At 40.3% G+C, this 23,620-nt stretch overlaps 3 protein-coding genes across 3 annotated transcripts; all 3 read right to left on the bottom strand.

Moving 5' to 3' along the window:
* LOC124148735 (cholecystokinin receptor-like) lies at positions 1-5,489 on the bottom strand. Its single transcript, XM_046519996.2, has 2 exons — positions 5,415-5,489; positions 1-2,616 (listed from the first exon to the last, which is right to left on the bottom strand). The coding sequence occupies exon 2, from the start codon at positions 2,596-2,598 to the stop codon at positions 1,318-1,320; it is 1,281 nt and encodes a 426-aa protein (XP_046375952.2). The 5' UTR covers positions 2,599-2,616; positions 5,415-5,489; the 3' UTR covers positions 1-1,317.
* Positions 5,490-7,111: 1,622 nt separating this feature from the next.
* On the bottom strand, positions 7,112-10,467 carry LOC124148744 (cholecystokinin receptor-like). Its single transcript, XM_046520006.2, has 2 exons — positions 10,401-10,467; positions 7,112-9,793 (listed from the first exon to the last, which is right to left on the bottom strand). Exon 2 carries the CDS (start codon positions 9,773-9,775, stop codon positions 8,468-8,470), a length of 1,308 nt encoding a protein of 435 aa, XP_046375962.2. The 5' UTR covers positions 9,776-9,793; positions 10,401-10,467; the 3' UTR covers positions 7,112-8,467.
* A 2,246-nt stretch (positions 10,468-12,713) lies between these two features.
* Positions 12,714-22,484, bottom strand: LOC124148725 (cholecystokinin receptor-like). The gene is made up of 2 exons (XM_046519984.2): positions 18,577-22,484; positions 12,714-15,389 (listed from the first exon to the last, which is right to left on the bottom strand). Exons 1-2 carry the CDS (start codon positions 18,655-18,657, stop codon positions 14,064-14,066), a joined length of 1,407 nt encoding a protein of 468 aa, XP_046375940.2. The 5' UTR covers positions 18,658-22,484; the 3' UTR covers positions 12,714-14,063.
* Between the last annotated feature and the right edge of the window lie 1,136 nt (positions 22,485-23,620).

The raw sequence follows: 23,620 nt of genomic DNA, 5'->3' as shown, positions 1-23,620 counted from the left end.
GAGTGAGATTTTATTTATTTCCTGATATCATTGTGAAGCAGAAATATGTCTAACAATGTTCCAATTTGAAAATCACAAGATTTAGATCACCTTAACATCAAAAGACAGTAAAATATTGACATGCAGGTATATAACTCGAATGAAACGTTTGCAACTTATCCATAACAACTTATCCGTGCATAAAATAGAGATGACATCACTATCGATATGTTGCAAAAACATTAGGTCGAGCGACAAATGAGTGGGAGACTCGACCTTCCGTTTACAAATTTACTTGTAGTTGTGCTATTCGTGATCCTGAAGATATCGATTTTGAATATTTATTGCAGCTTCTCGGTGTGATAAACATGTTATTTGAGATAAATAGCAAAACATCCTTTTCTACGTGTATGTGTAAAGTGATGCTTGGAATACAGTGACATCTGTTGAGTTCTGACATGAGTTGAATCTGATATGTTGCCACGATGATGAATGACATTTATTAGAATCAGATTCGTGGTAAACTGGTGTTACGATGTTATAATGGTAAATTAGTGGTACAATGTTACAATCCGTGCTGTCTTCCACATACATACATCTAAACAACCTATCCTTCCAGTCATCGTTTCGATCCCACTGCAACTTGTGTTAATATCAGCATATGAATAACAGTTGGTTACTAGTAGTCTATGTGTTTCAGCAATGCTTATTTTACATGTGATATATGTAACACAGTGCACCAAGGGTCATATATATATATATATGTATAATATAGAGATATATGTATAATATAGCGATAGCATCACTGCACATGTGGGTAGTCGAGATTACTGAAGATTATATCAGGCCGCTGTATGCCTTAAAAGTTATTAATATGTCAACTGCGGATGTAGCAGGTGATAACAGATTAATTAAATAGATAGCATAGGGCTTTATGGGGATGTCTCAGTAAAAGGCATAGCAGTTCATGTCGTGGACCCATCTAGTGCAGACAATCTCTCAGTCTCAGGTGGTCCAGGGAAGACAACGTTGCAGGTTCTGAAGTCGACTCCTTGTTGCTTCTTGACGCTGTTACATATATCATAAATGTATAACGTCACAATAAGTCACGTCTCTCTTCATTGATCGTTGTATAGCGGCAGCCATCCGTCAAGTTGTGATTATCAACAAATTGTTACGATTTATTCATCCAAGTGTCATCGTTCCGTAACGCATGGAATGAACAGCAAAACATTTAACCGATGATTGAACATGTTTGTTGTGCGTCCATCACATGACAAAGTGTTCTATTTATGTTCCAAACTTTCCTCCCGTGTCTTACATATCAGCTGCTTTCCCTCAACGATAACAAGAAACGAGTAGTTTCCTCCACTCATTTCTGAATCTTTCATTGCAGAAACTATACACAATGCAGTTAACTGCACTCTGTATGAAGTATGAGCGTACGAATACATTATCCAACATGAATCCTGCTCCTTGTAAAGAGTCCAGAAAGTCGGATTTGATAAATCGAGTTATCATCAGGATCAGATGAGGTAAGAAACTGATAATGAACACCGCTGTGATGATGAACAGCATAAGCGTTGTTTTCAATGCTCTGGGCCTTGATTTTTCTTTTGGTTTTGCAGCATTATTTCTTATGGATCTCACACTATTCGAGGATTTGTCTTCTTTACGCGTCTTGGGTTGTGCTGAGGTGTCATTCAGACATGTACAACCAAGCGTCCCATTGTTTGAATTGGAAACATTGCAAGTAGCTGTGGGTGACGATATGTTACGGAATGCGATCCCATTCTCAGTTCCATCTTTAACTGACGTCTCGGTTTTGTAATTCGAAGAGTGATGTTTCTTATCCTTTGCCGGACGGAATTTAAATCTCCGGTGATTAAACACAGTCCTGCCAATGAGGATGTACATAACCACCAGGACACTCAGAGAACCGAAAAAGATGAGGAATAGGACTCCTATATAGACCACGGGGAACAGAGTATCGCGCCACCCGTCGTCAAAGGAACACTCGAAGCCTGTTATTTCCTCTTTGTCTGTTTTGACCGTTTTCCTACCGTAGACTATAACTGTCGGGATGGTGAGGACTAGTGATACAGACACAGCGATCCCTACCATGATGCGCGCGACTCGGATGGTGATCTGTTTGTTCAAAGGCCGACATATCTTCCTGTATCTGTCTATAGCAACAGCTATGAGCGTGAATCCTGAGGACACCACGGAGAATGTGTTGTTGAATCGTATCATTTTACACACGACTGGGTAGTCGAACGTGTGACTGTACCTCATGCCCAGGATCTCCCCTGGGATTGAAATGACGCATGTCATGAGGTCAAACACAGCCAGACACACCACAAACACACGTGTCGGGCTTGGTTTGAATTTCTTGAGGTACACGATCAACACAAGAATATTTCCGAAAAAACCCAGAACCATTAGGATGGCAAGATATACTACGGCTGGTATCATCAAGGGAAACATCGAGTCGTCAAGGTGGGATAGATAACGGTTCTTCTCCTCATCGCTGATGTTTAATGATGACGTCACCTCCGCTGTCGTGTCGCTGTCGAAATGTGTCGTATCCGAGAAGATTACTGGCGAACTTGAGGCCATATTGGATTTGGTGATCACCTGAAATAATACGCAAATATGATTGTTTGTAGTGACATATTTCGTTTTTCATATGCCTCAAATGTGATACTCTAAGCCTTTACTATTGGTACGAGATCTGAAGTATGACCAACTGAGAGAAGCATATACTAACGCATATGTGAACCCATGTGAAGATCACGGGTAGAATAGGTCTTCAGCAACATAAGCTTGATGTAAAGGCGACTATGTTTGTCGTAAAAGGCGACTTACGGGTTCTGGTTGTCAGGCTCGCTGACATGGTTGATGCATGTCATCGTATCCCAACTGGGCAGATCGATGCTCATAATCTCAATTACTGGATTGTGTGGTCCAGCTTCGATTACTTACATACCGCCGTCATATAGCTGGATTATTACCGAGTGCGGTGTCAAACAACACACTACCAAAAACATATGAAGCACAAGTAATATCCTCGGGGAAACAACATGACACGCAATATAATACAACTCTTAATTATTTCTTCCTCTGTTCACCCTTTCTAAGGAAGGAAAATGTACAATAAGGAATGCATAATATCTGGGAATCATCTGAGGCATATACATGTCTATAAAATAGTGCCCTTGGATTACCAAACATATATATTACTAAAGCTACATTTCTTCTGACACGATCACGTCGTTTTGGGATTCTAATAATCAAATAATTCCAGGAAGGTATAGGTCGATCAACTATACTAGAAATATTGTGGTCACTATGGCAACAATGTGTCATAAGTAAACGCCCCCTAATGTGTATACCTTTATTACATTCGATCAATAATTTGTTTGATCAAGGCACGATATATTTTCATAACCTTAGACGAAGCCATCAGCTCGAATCACACCAAGACGCAATGCTTTGTACATAACTTTATCCCACAAGGTAAATCAATCGAAAACGTTGTCTTTGACAAGACTTTTTCAACCCGCTGCGGTTTAAAACTTTACTTCATATAATAGTTCCAAAAATTAAATGAATAAAATAAGAAAGAATAATTTTGTTTCTCATGAATGTTGCATCATTCCGCTTCTTTTCTTTCTGTATATGTTTAGTTTGAGTATATTTTACTATGCAGATACCTGGAGCTCAAAACTGTTAATACGAGAGAACGTATTGGAGCTCAGTGTCTGGCTTTACTTTGCAGGACACTGGATTGTCTGGTCCAGACTTGATTATTTACAGACCGCCGTCATATAGCTGGAATATTGCTGGGTGCGGCGTAAAACAACAAACAAAGAAACAAAACAAACAAACAAACTCTGCAGGTATCCGAAGTCTGGGTTAATGATACATGTCTTTACTGATTTTCAGTTATCCATTCATATCCATCCATGTCCATCACTATTTTGCATTTTACATCCAACTAAAACTACTTCGGCAGATATTCGAAACTGATTATTCTGTCATTTGGCGTTATATATTTTCATGTACGTGAACATGTCTTAAGCACGCACTATTTTGCTTCAATGTTATACACGCGTGCGATTACCACCCTAAAACTCCGGGACATTATCAAACATACAAATCAATCAAAGTAACCGAAGCTAAATTTTACATATGGGTGTTTTAATCGTATATGTTGGGACCTGTCATCGATTCATTTGAGCGTCTAACTTGGCTCGTGCGCAGCCATGCTGTGAAGTAAGAATATTAATAGCATCTAAAAAGTTTCAGAATAATCTGATAATAATATTCAGGGCTACCACGACATAAATGAGTTGGTTTATTTATTGATACCTAATACTTCCTCCAGGAAAAATGAATAAATGTAATCTGACCAACTATTATATCAACATGTGTATGTGCGTAACAAAACGCTCGTAATATATGGAAAGTTATTTTCCGGCATGATTCGGACGTTGGTAAAACCACACGGTTGCAAATTATCTAATAAAGGAATATATCTTAACTTTGTATTGTAACAAAAGCGTATAACAGTAATCTACCAAGACTCACCAGTGATAGTGTGAGTCGTGTTGATGTGAGCCATTTAACACCAACTCACATGTTTGTTTGTTTGTTTGTTTGTTTGTTTGTTAGTTTGTTTAACCCCGCACTCAGCAATATTCCAGCTATATGACGGCGGTCTGTAAATAATCGAGTCTGGACCAGATAATCCAGTGATTGACATCATGAGCATCGATCCACATATTTGGGATACGATGACAGGCATCAACCAAGTCAGCGAGGCTGGCCACCAGAACGCCTTTTACGACAAACATAGTCGCCTTTTACGGTTGTAACACATACACTCTGCAACAAAAGAAACGCACAGATAGATTTTTAGTAAATTTATTGTACGTATTAAAGTCGATATATCAAATTTCATAACATAGATACAAATATGAACTTTTGGAGCTCGATAGTCACATGTTGAGGCATTGGAAACTGTTCATTGTCATGTCACACAAGGCCAGAAGGTTGCGCTGAACTCAGTATCTCGTGTGACCGCCCATGGCAGCAATCACGGCTCTGCATCTCCTCGACACTGACTCAACAAGTGTACGAATTCTGTCTTGCGGATATCTGCCCTATCGGCTTGTAACGCGTTGGCCAGTTATTGGTCTGCGGTGTGTATTGACGTTGACGTAACCCGTGCTCGTGGGTTTCACCATAGTGGTAAATGTCAGAGACCTGCATCACTTCGGGCTTTCCTCCCACATTAAGCTGACACGCCGTGATATAACTGGAATACTGTTAAAAGCGGCGTTAAACCCAACTCACTCACTCACTCACTCACTACAATATTGTTTCAGATGCAATGGACGCAAGATGTCGTTTTCTAGAACCGTACTTACCTGTACGTCGTGACACTCCTTCTCGTTGCAGTTGTATGCCCAGCTTAAATGCTCCCTGGGTTATGTTGATATTTTCCAGTGTAAACTGAAAAGAACACATTTCTATCAACCAGGAAGTGTTCCCTGTATTTGACATGTCATCAAAAGAAGCGTCATCATATTTGAATAGAGCATGATTTGTGTATTTAACCACAATATCGTACAGTCGTACATATAGCTAGGGTTTGTATTGCTGATGAAGAATAACGAGTGTTATGGCTAAATCACATGCATGAATCTTCACATCCGTCAACTTGGAGTCAGTATACTGTGTCTGAGTGGGTGTTCCCGTTAAACTGCGGCAGGTTATCTCCGTGGGCTAGCAGTATTAATCGTCATCAGTCCTTTATTGCACAACGATTTATAAGTGTAATAATCTTGGACGCGACGTTAAACGCCCTTTCGCAACGCCTCGCATCGCATCGCATCGCCTCGCCTCGCCTCGCATCGCCTCGCATCGCATCGCATCGCATCGCATCGCATCGCATCGCATCGCATCGCCTCACCTCACCTCACCTCACCTCACCTCACCTCACCTCACCTCACCTCACCTCACCTCACCTCACCTCTACGTCGACCACACGATTTCATGTTATGAACCAGAACAAGTATTTGCATTATGCAAAGGTAGAAGAAGATCCATGCCCCACCTTTTCCAGATTGCATCCAAATTCATGACATAACAACTCGTTTCGACGGGAAAACTCTCAAATATGAACATGTTTATCATACACTTGGAGTCAGCATATCAGATGACAGCTTACCGCAATATGTAAAATAATATATTACATTGAGTTATATTTAAAGGATCACGGAAACTGTTAATATATCTGCATGTTCTAAACGTTCGTGATATGTATAAACCTACTGTCAATACCAACTATCTAGTTTAGAAATATAGTTTGCTCTTCCCCATGTGTGGTGTAAAAAAGTATAGATTTGCCCTGAACTATATACATAGTTAAAGTATATTATGGCGCCATCTTCTTTGACGGTCATGAAAGAACAATGTTACCAAGGATACGTTAGATCATGGGGAGGTAATTTGAACAGCGCCATAACGTCAGTCCATTATGTGGAACTCAAACTGTTACTTCATTGCAGGATAAAATACAGTCGACACCTTTTATGTTTTAGCCAAGCAACTTAGACTAATACATATATCACGAGTTTTAAAAAATTGTTATAAGATTGGACGTTTAGTCCATACACTGCTTATGGGTAAGAATATACATGTATAATCAACATTTTGTTTCTTGGCATGACGACCTTAATAGAAATTAGCATGCTTTTGAATACACGTATACGGAAGCGTAGTAGGGCCATGGTGAATTTTTTTTGTCTAAGTATCTCCTACGTAGGACTTACGTAGGAGATAGTTATTCTAGTCCATACTTAGTCCTACGTAGAAGACAATAAGTCCTACGTAGGAGATAATAAGTCCTACGTAGAAGATAATAAGTCCTACGTAGGAGATAATAAGTCCTACGTAGGAGATACTTAGACAAAAAAATCACCGTGCCCTACTACGCTTCCGTACAGATATAATCTCACTAAGGTGGCCTTTAATATCAAATATACAAACTAGAGTCGAGGAAAGGAGAAACGTTTCGAGTCTGTGTATTATTTTAATCGACATACGTTGGTTTATACCTATGTGATAACAAGAGACAAGAGAGTGAGATTTTATTTATTTCCTGATATCATTGTGAAGCATAAATATGTCTAACAATGTTGCAATTTGAAAATCACAAGAATTAGATCACCTTAACATCAATAGGCAGTAAAATATTGACATGCAGGTATATAACTCGACTGAAACTTTTGCAACTTATCCATAACAACTTATCCGTGCATAAAATAGTCATGACATCACTATCAATATGTTGCATTTACGAGGAGTCGTTACTGGAAAACATTAGGCCGAACGACCAATGAGTGGGAGACTCGACCTTACGTTTACAAATTTACTTGTAGCTGTGCTACTCGTGATCCTGAAGATATCGATTTTGAATATTTATTGCGGTTTCTGGGTGTGATAAACATGTTATTTGAGATAAATAGCAAAACATCCTTTTCTACGTGTATGTATAAAGTGATGCTTGGAATACAGTGACATCTGTTGAGTTCTGACATGAGTTGAATCTGATATGTTTGCATGATAATGAATTATAACATTTATTAGAATCAGATTCGTGGTAAGCTGGTGTTACGATGTTATAATGGTAAACTAGTGGTACAATTTTACAATCCGTGCTGTCTTCCACATACATACATCTAAACAGCCTATCCTTCCAGTCATCGTATCGATCCCACTGCAACATGTGTTAATATCAGCATATGAAGAACAGTTGGTTACTAGTAGTCCATGTGTTTCAGCAATGCTTATTTTACATGTGATAAATGTAACAAAGTGCACCAAGGGTTATATATAAAAGATGTATAATATAGAGATATATGTATAATAAAGAGATAGCATCACTGCACATGTTGGTAGTCGAGATTACTGAAGATTATATCAGGCCGCTGTATGCCTTAAAAGTTATTGATATGTCAACTGCGGATGTAGCAGGTGATAACAGATACATTCAATAGATAGCATAGGGCTTTACGGGGATGTCTCAGTACAAGGCATAGCAGTTCCTGTCATGGTCCAATCTTGTGCAGACAATTTCTCAGTCTCAGGTGGTCCAGAGAAGACAACGTTGCAGTTTCTGAAGTCGTCGCCTTGTTGCTTCTTGACGGTGTTACATATATCATAAATGTATAACGTCACAATTAGTCACGTCTCTCTTCATTGATCGTTGTATAGCGGCAGCCATCCGTCAAGTTGTGATTATCAACAAATTGTTACGATTTATTCATCCAAGCGTCATTGTTCCGTAACGCATGGAATGAACAGCAAAACATTTAACCGATGATTGAACATGTTTGTTGTGCGTCCATCACATGACAAAGTGTTCTATTTATGTTCCAAAGTTTCCTCCCGTGTCTTACATATCAGCTGCTTTCCCTCAACGACAACAAGAAACGAGTAGTTTCCTCCACTCATTTCTGAATCTTTCATTGCAGAAACTGTACACAATGCAGTTAACTGCACTCTGTATGACGTATGAGCGTAGGAATACATTATACACCATGAACCCTGCTCCTTGTAAAGAGTCCAGAAAGTCGGATTTGATAAATCGAGTTATCATCAGGATCAGATGAGGTAAGAAACTGATGATGAACACCACTGTGATGATGAACAACATAAGCGTTGTCTTGAACGCTCTGGGCCTTGATTTTTCTTTTGGTTTTGCAGCATTTTTTCTTATGGATCTCACACTATTCGAGGAATTGTCTTCTTTACGCGTCTTGGGTTGTGCTGAGGTGTCATTCATACATGTACAACTTGTCTCAGACGAACCGTCAAAACCAAGCGTCCCATTGTTTGAATTGGAAACATTGCAAGGAGCCGTGGGTGACGATATGTTACGGAATGCGATCCCATTCTCAGTTCCATCTTTAAATGACGTCTCGGTTGTGTAATTTGAAGAGTGGCGTTCCTTATCCTTTGCCGGGCGGAATTTAAATTTCCGGTGATTAAACACAGTCCTTCCAATGAGGATGTACACAACCACCAGGACACTCAGAGAACCGAAGAAGATGAGGAATAGGACTCCTATATAGACCACGGGGAACAGAGTACCGCGCCACCCGTCGTCAAAGGAACACTCGAAGCCTGTTATTTCCTCTTTGTCTGTTTTGACCGTTTTCCTACCGTTGACTATAACTGTCGGGATGGTGAGAACTAGTGATACGGACACAGCGATCCCTACCATCATGCGCGCGACTCTGATGGTGATCTGTTTGTTCAAAGGCCGACATATCTTCCTGTATCTGTCTATAGCAACAGCTATGAGCGTGAATCCTGAGGACACCACGGAGAATGTGTTGTTGAATCGTATCATTCTACACACGACTGGGTAGTCGAACGTGTGACTGTACCTCATGTCCAAGATTTCACCTGGAATTGAAATGACGCATGTCATGAGGTCAAACACAGCCAGACACACCACAAACACACGGGTCGGGCTTGGTTTGAATTTCTTGAGGTACACGATCAACACAAGAATATTTCCGAAAATACCCAGAACCATTAGGATGCCAAGATATACTACGGCTGGTATCCTCAAGGGAAACATCGAGTCGTCAAGGTGGGATAGATAACGGTTCTTCTCCTCATCGCTGATGTTTAATGATGACGTCACTTCCGCTGTCGTGTTGTCTACACCGAAATGGGTCGTATCTGAGAAGGTGACTGGCGACCTTGAGGCCATATTGGATTTGGTGATCACCTGAAATAATACGCAAATATGATTGTTTGTAGTGACACATTTCGTTTTTCATATGCCTCAAATGTGATACTCTGAACCCTTACTATTGGTACTTGTAACGAGATCTGAAGTATGACCAATTGAGATCAGCATATAATAACGCATATGTGAACCCATGTTAAAAAATCACGGGTAGAATAGGTCTTCAGCAACATATGCTTGCCGTAAAAGGCGACTATGTTTGTCGTAAAAGGCGACTAACGGGTTCTGGTTGTCAGGCTCGCTGACATGGTTGATGCATGTCATCGTATCCCTACTGCGTAGATCGATGCTCATAATCTCAATTACTGGATTGTGTGGTCCAGCTTCGATTACTTGCATACCGCCGTCATACAGCTAGATCCCGGTTCGCCCCGATTATATTTCGAGGTTTGTCAGCACCATACCCGTGCTCGTGGGTTTCACCGAAGTGTTAAATGTCTGAGACCTGCATCACTTCGGGCTTTCCTTCCACATTAAGCTGACACGCCGCGATATAACGGGAACACTTTTAAAAGCGAACTCACTCAATATAATATTGTTTCAGATGCAATGGATGCAAGATGTCGTTTTCTAGAACCGTACTTACCTCTACGTCGTGACACCCCTCCTCGTTGCAGTTGTATGCCCAGCTTAAATGCTCCCTGTGTTATGTGTAAACTGAAAAGAACGCATTTCTATCAACCAGGAAGTGTTCCCTGTATTTGACATGTCATAAAAAAAGCGTCCTCATATTTGAATAGAGCATGATTTAGTCGTACATATAGCTAGGGTTTGTATTGCTGATGAAGAATAACGAATGTTTTGGCTTAATCACATGCATGAATCTTCACATCCATGGCAACCGCCTCCGTGGTCTAGCGGTAGAGCGTTCGCCAGGAGAGCTGACGTTTCGGAATTCGATACCCGACCGCGTCATACAAGAAGACGTTAAAATATGGTACTTGTTCTTACCCTGTCTCGCGCTGGACATTAAGGGGCTAAAACAAGGACTGGTCAACTTGGAGTCAGTATACTGTGTCTGAGTGGGGTACTGGTGTTAAACTGCAGGATGTTACCTCCTTGGGCTAGCAGTATTAATCGTCATCAGTCCGTGATTGCACGTCGCTTTATAAGTGTAATAATCTTGGACGCGACGTTAAACCCCATTTCACCTCTCCTCACCTCGCCTCGCCTCGCTTCCCCGCTCGCATCACCTCACCTCACCTCACCTCACCTCACCTCACCTCACACCACCCCGCACCACCCCGCACCGCACCGCACCGCACCGCACCGCACCGCACCGCACACCACACCACACCACACCACACCACACCACACCACACCACACCACACCACACCACACCACACCACACCACACCACACCACACCACACCACACCACACCACACCACACCACACCACATCTGGGCTTCTGGTCAAATCGATCGCATGTAGGGAGTGAAATCTAATTTGCTATCAGTGTTGGTATATTTAAGTAGCCTAACATCCAATGTTTCTGTGAGGAGGGGGAGGGGATGCAAAGATCTCCAAAACGTTTCTAGTAGACACAGTCACGATAACGGTCCGATATTAGAGCCTAGGGAAAACCATGTACATACATTGTACATCGATGAAATTAGACATGATGTATTGTATCTAGAGTTTAATCTTGTAATTATAATACGGTCACTCTACGTCGACCACACGATTTCATGTTATGAACCAGAGCAAGTATTTGCATTATGCAAAGGTAGAAGAAGACCCATGCCCCACCTTTCCAGATTGCATCCAAATTCATGACATAACACGTTTCGACAGTAAACATCTCAAATATGAACATGTATATCATACACTTGGAGTCAGCATATCAGATGACAGCTTACCGCAATATGTAAAATAATATATTACATTTAGTTATATTTTAACACGCAAACTGTTAATGTATCTGTATGCTCTAAACGTTAGTGATATGTATAAACCTACTGTCAATACCAACTATTTAGTTAAGAAATATAGTTTGCTCTTCCCAATGTGTGGTGTAATAAAGTATAGATTTGCCCTGAACTATTATAGTTAAAGTATATTATAGCGCCATTTTCCTTGACGTTTATGAAAGAACAATGTTACCAAGGATACGTTAGATCTTGGGGAGGTAATTTGAACAGCGCCATAACGTCAGTCCATTATGTGGAACTCAAACTGTTACTTCATTGCAGGATAAAAGACAGTCGACACTTTTTATCTTTTAGCCAAGCATCTTAGACTAATACATATATCATGAGTTTAAAAAATTTGTTATAAGATTGGACGTTTAGTCCATACACTGCTTGTGGGTAAGAATATACATGTATAATCAACATTTTGTTTCTTGGCATGACCTTAATAGTACTTAGTATGCTTTTGAATACACAGATATACGAAAGCATAGTAGGGCCACGGTTTTGTCTAATTATCTCCTACATAGGACGTAGTATCTCCTACGTAGGAATTACCATCACCTACGTAGGACTTCCTATCTCCTACGTAGGAGATACTAAGTCCTACGTAGGAGATACTAAGTCCTACGTAGGAGATAGTTATTCTAGTCCATACTTAGTCCTACGGAGGAGATAGTAATTCTAGGCCATACTAAGTCCTACGTAGGAGATAGTTATTCTAGTCCATACTAGTCCTACGTAGGAGATAGTTATTCTAGTCCATACTAAGTCCTACGTAGGAGAAAATAAGTCCTACGTAGGAGATACTTTGACAAAACAATTCACCGTGCCCTACTACGCTTCCGTGCAGATATAATCTCACAAAGGTGGCTTTTGATATCAAATATAGAAACTAGAGTCGATGAAGGGAGAAATGTTTCGAGTCTGTGTATTATTTTAATGGACAGATGTTGGTTTATACGTATGTGATAACAAGAGACAAGAGAGTGAGATTTTATTTATTTCCTGATATCATTGTGAAGCAGAAATATGTCTAAAAATGTTGCAATTTGAAAATCACAAGAATTAGATCACCTTAACATCAAAAGACAGTAAAATATTGACATGCACGTATATAACTCGACTGAAACTTTTGCAACTTATCCATAACAACTTATCCGTGCATAAAATAGTCATGACATCACTATATATATGTTGCATTTACGAGGAGTCGTTACTGGAAGACATTAGGTCGAGCGACCAATGAGTGGGAGACTCGACCTTACGTTTACAAATTTACTTGTAACTGTGCTACTCGTGATCCTGAAGATATCGATTTTGAATATTTATTGCGGTTTCTGGGTGTGATTAACATGTTATTTGAGATAAATAGCAAAACATCCTTTTCTACGTGTATGTATAAAGTGATGCTTGGAATACAGTGACATCTGTTGAGTTCTGACATGAGTTGAATCTGATATGTTGGCATGATGATGAATAACATTTATTAGAATCAGATTCGTGGTAAACTGATGTTACTTTGTTATAATGGTAAACTAGTGGTACAATGTTACAATCCGTGCTGTCTTCCACATACATACATCTAAACAGCCTATCCTTCCAGTCATCGTTTCGATCCCACTGCAACTTGTGTTAATATCAGCATATGAAGAACAGTTGGTTACTAGTAGTCCATGTGTTTCAGCAATGCTTATTTTACATGTGATATATGTAACAAAGTGCACCAAGGGTCATATATATATGTATAATATAGAGATAAATGTATAATATAGAGATATATGTATAATATAGAGATAGCATCACTGCACATGTGGGTAGTCGAGATTACTGAAGATTAATTCAGGCCGCTGTATGCCTTAAAAGTCATTAATATATCAACTGCGGATGTAGCAGGTGATAACAGATAAATAAAATAGATAGCATAGGGCTTTATGGGGATGTCGCAGTACAAGGCATAGCAGTTCCTGTCGTGGTCCCATCTAGTGCATACAATCTCTCAGTCTCAGGTGGTCCAGGGAAGACAACTTTGCAGGTTCTGAAGTCGTCGCCTTGTTGCTTCTTGACGGTGTTACATATATCATAAATGTATAACGTCACAATTAGTCACGTCTCTCTTCATTGATCGTTGTATAGCGGCATCCACCCGTCAAGTTGTGATTATCAACAAATTATTCGATTTATTCATCAAAGTGTCATCGTTCCGTAACGCATGGAATGAACAGCAAAACATTTAACCGGTGATTGAACATGTTTGTTGTGCGTCCATCACATGACAAAGTGTTCTATTTATGTTCCAAACTTTCCTCCCGTGTCTTACATATCAGCTGCTTTCCCTCAACGATAACAAGAAACGAGTAGTTTCCTCCACTCATTTCTGAATCTTTCATTGCAGAAACTGTACACAATGCAGTTAACTGCACTCTGTATGAAATATGAGCGTAGGAATACATTATACACCATGAATCCTGCTCCTTGTAAAGAGTCCAGAAAGTCGGATTTGATAAATCGAGTTATCATCAGGATCAGATAAGGTAAAAAACTGATGATGAACACCACTGTGATGATGAACAACATAAGCGTTGTCTTGAACGCTCTGGGCCTTGATTTTTCTTTTGGTTTTGCAGCATTTTTTCTTATGGATCTCACACTATTCGAGGATTTGTCTTCTTTACGCGTCTTGGGTTGTGCTGAGGTGTCATTCATACATGTACAACTTGTCTCAGACGAACCGTCAAAACCAAGCGTCCCATTGTTTGAATTGGAAACATTGCAAGTAGCTGTGGGTGACGATATGTTACGGAATGCGATCCCATTCTCAGTTCCATCTTTAAATGACGTCTCGGTTGTGTTATTCGAAGAGTGGCGTTCCTTATCCTTTGCCGGACGGAATTTAAATCTCCGGTGATTAAACACAGTCCTGCCAATGAAGATGTACATAACCACCAGGACACTCAGAGAACCGAAGAAGATGAGGAATAGGACTCCAATAAAAACAACGGGGAACTGAGTATCGCGCCACCCGTCGTCAAAGGAACACTCGAAGCCTGTTATTTCCTCTTTGTCTGTTTTGACCGTTTTCCTACCGTTGACTATAACTGTCGGGATGGTGAGGACTAGTGATACAGACACAGCGATCCCTACCATGATCCGCGCGACTCTGATGGTGATCTGTTTGTTCAAAGGCCGACATATCTTCCTGTATCTCTCTATAGCAACAGCTATGAGCGTGAATGCTGAGGACACCACGGAGAATGTGTTGTTGAAACGTATCATTTTACAAACGGCTGGGTAGTCGAACGTGTGACTGTACCTCATGTCCAGGATCTCCCCTGGAATTGAAATGATACAAGTCATGAGGTCAAACATAGCCAGACACACAACAAACACACGGGTCGGGCTTGGTTTGAATTTCTTAAGGTACACGATCAGCACAAGAATGTTTCCGAAAATACCCAGAACCATTAGGATGGCAAGATATACTACGGCTGGTATCCTCAAGGGAAACATCGAGTCGTCAAGGTGGGATAGATAACGGTTCTTCTCCTCATCGCTGATGTTTAATGATGACGTCACTTCCGCTGTCGTGTTGTCTACACCGAAATGTGTCGTATCCGAGAAGATGACTGGCGACCTTGAGGTCATATTGGATTTGGTGATCGCCTGAAAAAAAACGCAAATATGATTGTTTGTAGTGACACATTTCGTTTTTCATATGCCTCAAATGTGATACTCTGGAACTTGACTATTGGTACTTGTTACGAGATCTGAAGTATGACCAACTGAGATAAGCATATATTAACGCATATGTGAACCCCTGTGAAGATCCGGGTTAGAAAAGGTCTTCAGCAACATATGCTTGCCGTAAAAGGCGACTAACGGGTTCTGGTGGTCAGGCTCGCTGACTTGGCTGTGCATGTCATCGTATCCCAACTACGTAGATCGATGCTCATGATGCTCATCACTGGACTACGTGGTCCAGACTCGATTGTTTTAAGACTGCCGTCATATAGCTGGATTATTACCGAGTGCGGTGTTAAACAACAAACTACCAAAAACATGTGAAGCACAAGTAATATCCTCGGGGAAACAACATGACACGCAATATATAAAACTCTTAATTATTTCTTCCTCTTTTCACCCTTTTCTAAGGAAGGAAAATGTACAATAAGGAATACATAAATTAGCGCATATGTGAATCCAACTATTTTAATTTGTGGAGAAGGTTACAAGCCGCAGAGGTCTACAAGCACAAAATATGGCTACTGATCCCGCTTGGCTAAACCTCGTGCCCTCGCAAAATTGTTTCGAAATTTATATCTCCAAAGTTGCCAAAACTTATAAAATGCCTTAGCTACGTCATGGTTAGACACTGATTTTCAGTATATTAGACTGTTCTTTTGATAATGATAGTAATTATCCCTGTAGTTTATCCAGATATCCGATGGTTAATTCTGACTCGATCGCCGAATGATGAGGGCGACGCCATGTTCGTTTATAAACAGTGAAAGTAGTCCCTACTTGACCTTTGATATTTGCATCTGTATCCGCATATGACCCCAACGGATATCGTTTGTATCCGTTGGCTTTATCCTGCCGAGAAACCTACCGATTATATATATGATAAATAACTTTATCCCACAAGGTAAATCAATCGAAAACGTTGTCTTTGACAAGACCTTTTCAACCCGCTACGGTTTAAAACTTTACTTTATATAATAGTTCCAAAAATTAAATAAATAAAATAAGAAAGAAGAATTTTGTTTTCATGAATGTTGCATCATTCCGCTTCTTTTCTTTCTGTATATGTTTAGTTTGAGTATATTTTACTATGCAGATACCTGGAGCTCAAAACTGTTAATACGAGGGAGCGTATTGGATTTCAGGGTCTGGCTTTACTTTGCAGGACACTGGATTGTCTGGTCCAGACTCGATTATTTACAGACCGCCGTCATATAGCTGGAATATTGCTGAGTGCGACGTAAAACAACAAACATGTGAGTTAGTGTTAAATGGCTCACATTAACACGACTCACACTATTACTGGTGAGTCTTGGTAGATTACTGTTATACGCTTTATTACAATACAAAGTTAAGATATATAATTCCTTTATTAGATAATTTGCAACCGTGTGGTTTTACCAACGTCCGAATCATGCCGGAAAATAACTTTCCATATATTACGAGAGTTTTGTTACGCACATACACATGCTGATACAATAGTTGGTCAGATTACATTTAATCATTTTTCCTGGAGGAAGTATTAAGTATCAATAAAAAGACCCACTCATGCATGTCGTGGTAGCCCTGAGTATTATTATCAGATTATTCTGAAATATATTAGATGCTATTCATATTCTTACTTCACCGCTTGGCTGCGCACGAGGCAAGTTAAACGCTCAAAAGAATCAATGACAGGTCATGCTGTGTCCCTACATATACGATTAAAACATCTATATGTAAAATTTAGCTTTGGTTACTTTGATTGATTTGTATGTTTGATAATGTCCCGGAGTTTTAGGTTGGTAATCGCACGCGTGTATAACACAAAGATAAACATGCAACATTGAAGCAAAATAGTGCATGCTAAAGAGATGTTCACGTACATGAAAATAATCAGTTTCGAATATCTGCCGAAGTAGTTTAGTTGGACGTAAAACGCAAAATAGTGATGAACATGGTTTGATATGAATGGATAACTGAAAATCAGAAAAAAGACATGTATCATTAACCCAGACCTCGGATACCTGCAGAGTTCACACAATGTGCATAAAGGGTAAGTTGTTGTTGCTTGACACCTCACAGCAGTATCCCTGCTAATGCGACGGCAGCCTGTAGTCAAACTAGAGAGTCAAGTGATCGATGGACCCGAAAATCCAGTGACACTTGTTTTGTAGAAACTAAAAATAATTATGTTAATTGTGAATTACGTCTGATGCGTACAAGTGCAGTGATTCTGCTGTTTATAAGCACAGGTTTTACGTTTAAGAAATATGTTCGCTTTGCAACACAGTAGGGGGTGGTGGTGGGGAGTTGAGGAGTTTGAATTTTTACGCAGTTTACTTAGCATAATTGGAAAATACTTCGGAGCTTATGATGAAGCTCCATCGCCCGAAACATCCACGCAGTTCACGTAAAGATAAAACGTCAAAGACAGTGAACAATTGATTATGCGCCGAAACATCTGTGAATGCCGAGGACACCACGTAGAATTTCCTGAGGTACACGATCAGCACAAAAATATTTCCGAAAATACCCAGAACCATTAGGACGACCAGATATACCACATCTGGTATCGGTTCACAGCATTATATCAACGAGGTTGTATGAGGTTGATTTTTTTTTATAAACCATAATAGTTATTATAAACATCAACAAGAAATAGTTTATGAATATTAAGAAATCGATATATGACGCCATTTGGCTTACTTGGAACATTAATTTGCTCATTATACGGACCGCCTCCACGGTCAGTGCTAGAATGTCTGCCAAAAGCGGAAGGTCCAGGGTTCGATCCCCGACCGCGTCATACCGAAAAGACGTTTAAAAGATGGTATACACACACATGCATGCACGTCGCCATATAAGTGTCAATAATCCTGAGCGCGACGATAAACCCCATTTCAGCTCATCTTACCTCTTCATCCGTAATTGAAACATTTTATTATGATTATAAACATGTTCTATTGATTTTGTATCCGAACGATAAATTTATTTCATGAAAAAAAGTGCACACATAAAGACAGTTTACTAGAAATATACTAAATACTATACTTGCAAATAACACTGACAACAAAATACTAGACGTACACATTTCCAAAATCAAATCACATTCATTTTAAATACTTACCAACCAAGGAAGTAGGTTGCCTATATGCATGCAGATCAGCTGTAGATAGCTCCGAGACTGGTCCCAGTACATACAACACATCAAGGTTGTTATTCAACAGGATTTATTTCTTCCTCGTGCTAAATGGAGATTTTAACATATATTGGTCAAACATGTTGCCAACTAGAAGGCAGTCCCTGAACAGATTGATACATGTAAACTCGTATGTGAAAACTGGGCCATTGTCCGTGTGCAACCATGTATAGGTAATCAAAACTAACAAAATGTACGATTTGCAGTTGTTTAGCTCACCGTCCCTGGATCATATCATTTACCTTCCGCCAAGCCTTCACTTTAAGGCAATAGGACTACATGAACAGTCTAGATTTTCGACAGGTTCTTTGGGGGCTCATTTTTAATTTTAATTCAACTTAAATGTCAGTGCCAATTAACTGTTGGCTTCCCTTCTTCCACCTTTCTTATCTCATTACTTTTGTTGTTCTTACATGTACATATTTGCTCTCTGCCTCATAGCATGTATTCATTTGATGAAGGAGTAAGTTTATACTTCGAAAAGTTGTGTTCCTCATAAAAAAGAAGTTGACATCCATAAATAATCTTCCTAAAAAGAAGTTGTTTGTTTCTTGGAAAATGATATATTTTCAGAGACTAAGCCTTAGTCTACCTGTGCAGATGTAGTAGTAGCTGAGTGAATATTAATAAAGGAAACAAACTTAGTAAATGAAAGAATTTTTAACACTTTCCATAATCATACGAAATCACTGCTAAAAAGGGGAAAGGTAATTCTTGAATGTGTAAATGTACTCCTCACCAGCAGCAGTACACGTGTACGTAGAGGACAAAGTCACACTCCACTGTTTCCTTGGTGTAGTTGATGTACGTGTTGTTCTCACATCACTCTTTGGAACAACATGTGGACAACATGCACTGTTTCCTTGGTGTAGTTGATGTGCGCGTTGTTCTCACATCACTCTTTGGAACAACATGTGGACAACATGCACTGTTTCCTGGGTGTAGATGATATGCGCGTTGTTCTCACATCACTCTTTGGAACAACATGTGGACAACGTGCACTGTTTGCTTGGTGTAGATGGTGTACGTGTTGTTCTCACATCACTCTTTGGAACAACACGTGGACAACATGCACTGTTTCCTTGGTGTAGATGATGTGCGTGTTGTTCTCACATCACTCTTTGGAACAACACGTGGACAACATGCACTGTTTCCTTGGTGTAGATGATGTGCGTGTTGTTCTCACATCACTCTTTGGAACAACACGTGGACAACATGCACTGTTTCCTTGGTGTAGTTGATGTACGTGTTGTTCTCACATCACTCTTTGGAACAACATGTGGACAACATGCACTGTTTCCTTGGTGTAGTTGATGTGCGCGTTGTTCTCACATCACTCTTTGGAACAACACGTGGACAACATGCACTGTTTCCTTGGTGTAGTTGATGTACGTGTTGTTCTCACATCACTCTTTGGAACAGCACGTGGTCAACATGCACTGTTTGCTTGGTGTAGATGATGTACGTGTTGTTCTCACATCACTCTTTGGAACAACATGTGGACAACATGCACTGTTTGCTTGGTGTAGATGATGTACGTGTTGTTCTCACATCACTCTTTGGAACAACACGTGGACAACATGCACTGTTTGCTTGGTGTAGATGATGTGCGCGTTGTTCTCACATCACTCTTTGGAACAACATGTGGACAACATGCACTGTTTCCTTGGTGTAGATGATGTACGTGTTGTTCTCACATCACTCTTTGGAACAACATGTGGACAACATGCACTGTTTGCTTGGTGTAGATGATGTGCGCGTTGTTCTCACATCACTCTTTGGAACAACACGTGGACAACATGCACTGTTTGCTTGGTGTAGATGATGTGCGCGTTGTTCTCACATCACTCTTTGGAGCAACACGTGGACAACATGCACTGTTTCCTGGGTGTAGATGATATGCGCGTTGTTCTCACATCACTCTTTGGAACAACATTTGGACAACATGCACTGTTTCCTTGGTGTAGATGATGTACGTGTTGTTCTCACATCACTCTTTGGAACAACATGTGGACAACATGCACTGTTTCCTTGGTGTAGATGATGTACGTGTTGTTCTCACATCACTCTTTGGAGCAACATGTGGACAACATGCACTGTTTCCTGGGTGTAGATGATATGCGCGTTGTTCTCACATCACTCTTTGGAACAACATGTGGACAACATGCACTGTTTCCTTGGTGTAGATGATGTACGTGTTGTTCTCACATCACTCTTTGGAACAACACGTGGACAACATGCACTGTTTCCTTGGTGTAGATGAAATGCGCGTTGTTCTCACATCACTCTTTGGAACAACATGTGGACAAGATGCACTGTTTCCTTGGTGTAGATGATATGCGCGTTGTTCTCACATCACTCTTTGGAACAACACGTGGACAACATGCACTGTTTCCTTGGTGTAGATGATGTACGTGTTGTTCTCACATCACTCTTTGGAACAACATGTGGACAACATGCACTGTTTCCTTGGTGTAGTTGATGTGCGCGTTGTTCTCACATCACTCTTTGGAACAACACGTGGACAACATGCACTGTTTCCTTGGTGTAGTTGATGTACGTGTTGTTCTCACATCACTCTTTGGAACAGCACGTGGTCAACATGCACTGTTTGCTTGGTGTAGATGATGTACGTGTTGTTCTCACATCACTCTTTGGAACAACATGTGGACAACATGCACTGTTTCCTTGGTGTAGATGATGTACGTGTTGTTCTCACATCACTCTTTGGAACAACATGTGGACAACATGCACTGTTTCCTTGGTGTAGATGATGTGCGCGTTGTTCTCACATCACTCTTTGGAACAACATGTGGACAACATGCACTGTTTCCTTGGTGTAGATGATGTGCGGTATGTGACCTTACATCTTTCAAACATTGTTGGATCGCCTTCTCATCGCCAATGTTCTATTAAGTCCAAAGTGGGCCAATGTATGGATATCCTCTGTGACCCTATGGTAAGCTGTCTCAACTGAATGAATCCTTGTATAATAAACACAGGTAACTCCACTTCATGTGAAATATGCCATCACAAGAAATGTTATCTTCCCTTTGACAAAGTCACATTTAGCAACATCTACACTCCTACATGCACATTTAGATGGTTTGAAAATGTGTTTTAAACATGTTAGGTGATAGGGCTCTTTGAATGATTGTTAGCCATCGGTTAAAGAATTATACCACTCAGATCCCCGCATCGCAGTTTGAGTGACCATTTTAATGATTAAACGTCGGATCCTGTCGTGGTCTAACCGATACACAATCGGTTCTTTTCACAAATCATTTCCCACACAAGAACGCACGGAATTTTCACACTGACCATAGAAATTTGTAAAGCTTTTCTGTTGATAGTCGAGTACACCTTCTCATTGTGAAGCAAAATTTGCCGGACATCCAACATCAGCTAGACCCGTCCCACTCAAACAAACGATTTGTATAAACGAATGCTAGTGCTCTGTCATCAACATTTGGATGAGTTAATAAAGATGCAGATGACTCAACGAAATTGCCATGTCCGACAAACAAGGCGTGAACGTTTGCAAACACTGCAAAGTCCGAGAAAAGATCGTTACTGTTCCCATGTACGATGAGTTGGATACTGAAAGCTCTCCAACTTGCATCACCTGTCTGTACTCCAGAACGTAATATCTTGAAACAAAGGTAGTCGACGCTCTCTCAGATGTGAAGACGAACCAGCACGTCCATTCAATACACCATGCATGAGCCCCTGAAATGCCAATGGTGTCTCGACCGCCAACAACCGACATATTCGCATTCTCCTTTAGCTGCACCTTGTACTCATGCTCCTTCACATTCATCATGCATGTCTAATAGATTAGCCTTGTATTTGCATGGCTAATCTCTGGCTGAATTTGATATATCTGTTCACAATCAAGCGCCTCCTAGTAGGAGTGATGGATTACAACAATTAACAACTGGCAGATATTGATACACCTATACACCAGTAGTATATTGCAAACCTGGAAAGTACTGCGACAACTGTGAGCGATACACACTCGCAATAGTTTCACGATCATGACGCTGTTATTTGTGCAGACCAACAAGAAACAAACAATGCAAGGAAGCATATTTCGTATACAGTCGTGCCTCGTTAATACGGACACTTGCGTCATTTCACAATTCGTCCGTATAAACGAATTTCCGTATAACTGAAACCAGCTTCTTACTGGAAGAGTTACTTCCCTTCAATTATGCAACTCATGACAGATGACAGAGCAAACAGATACATGATATACACTAATTCCTACATTATACACTATGTCTGGATTTAAATCGAGTGAGCCACCCACGATAATGTGCAAAGTCAGAAATGTCCCTTTTGCCACCAAAATCGCGAGCTTTCTCTTTCAGTATTCCACACATTGTCAAACAATCCGGAACATGACTAAATAAATAATCCCTGATATCACTCAGTGTCAATAGTCTAATCAGGAAAGTTCAACAACCTGCCACATCTCGTCAGTTTCCTTCAGAACACTGAGTAGTGCAGACATACGCCTGCCTTATAACCTACTGTTATATGAACACACTACTCCCTTCCTTGTCAACTACAACACATTCATATAACTAAAACAAATCAATGATAGATACTGAGCTACCTTTTCAACACGCTGCTTTCTACTCATAAAAAATAAATAATCCCATCGACATGGTGTCGCAAAACATTCCAGACGCAGTTAAGACTATTGTTACGCACACGCTATAATTTCAGAGCGCCAAACTTTCCAGATTTACGATATGTATTCATCATCTACCAACTGACAAACCAATTCTGAACTTACTTAATAAAAGTAGTTTTGTCACGGTCCATTTCGCTGCCACCGCAATGTGTGTGCTGACTGGCGCCTCTACCGTACAGACAACGACACAGACACAACAGGAACGTTTCCCCAACGGCGTACAGGTACCAAGTGACATGTATAATATGACACATGCACATGAACACGAGG

This window comes from Haliotis rufescens, unplaced genomic scaffold (assembly GCF_023055435.1).
Source record: "Haliotis rufescens isolate VD_foot unplaced genomic scaffold, xgHalRufe1.0.p SCAF_1, whole genome shotgun sequence".
Taxonomy (NCBI): Eukaryota; Metazoa; Mollusca; class Gastropoda; order Lepetellida; family Haliotidae; genus Haliotis; species Haliotis rufescens.
The sequence above is the reverse complement of the archived record's forward strand: the minus strand, read 5'-3'. Positions and strand labels throughout refer to the sequence as shown.

What these genes read in the sequence shown, in the direction of transcription:
- LOC124148744 (XM_046520006.2), bottom strand. Translation starts at nt 9,775, where the DNA reads ATGGCCTCAAGGTCGCCAGTCACCTTCTCAGATACGACCCATTTCGGT.
- LOC124148735 (XM_046519996.2), bottom strand. Translation starts at nt 2,598, where the DNA reads ATGGCCTCAAGTTCGCCAGTAATCTTCTCGGATACGACACATTTCGAC.
- LOC124148725 (XM_046519984.2), bottom strand. Translation starts at nt 18,657, where the DNA reads ATGTGTTGTATGTACTGGGACCAGTCTCGGAGCTATCTACAGCTGATC. An exon ending in GCAACCTACTTCCTTGGTTG is followed by an intron (nt 15,390 to 18,576) that starts GTAAGTATTTAA and finishes GTTTTTTTTCAG; the next exon opens with GCGATCACCAAATCCAATAT.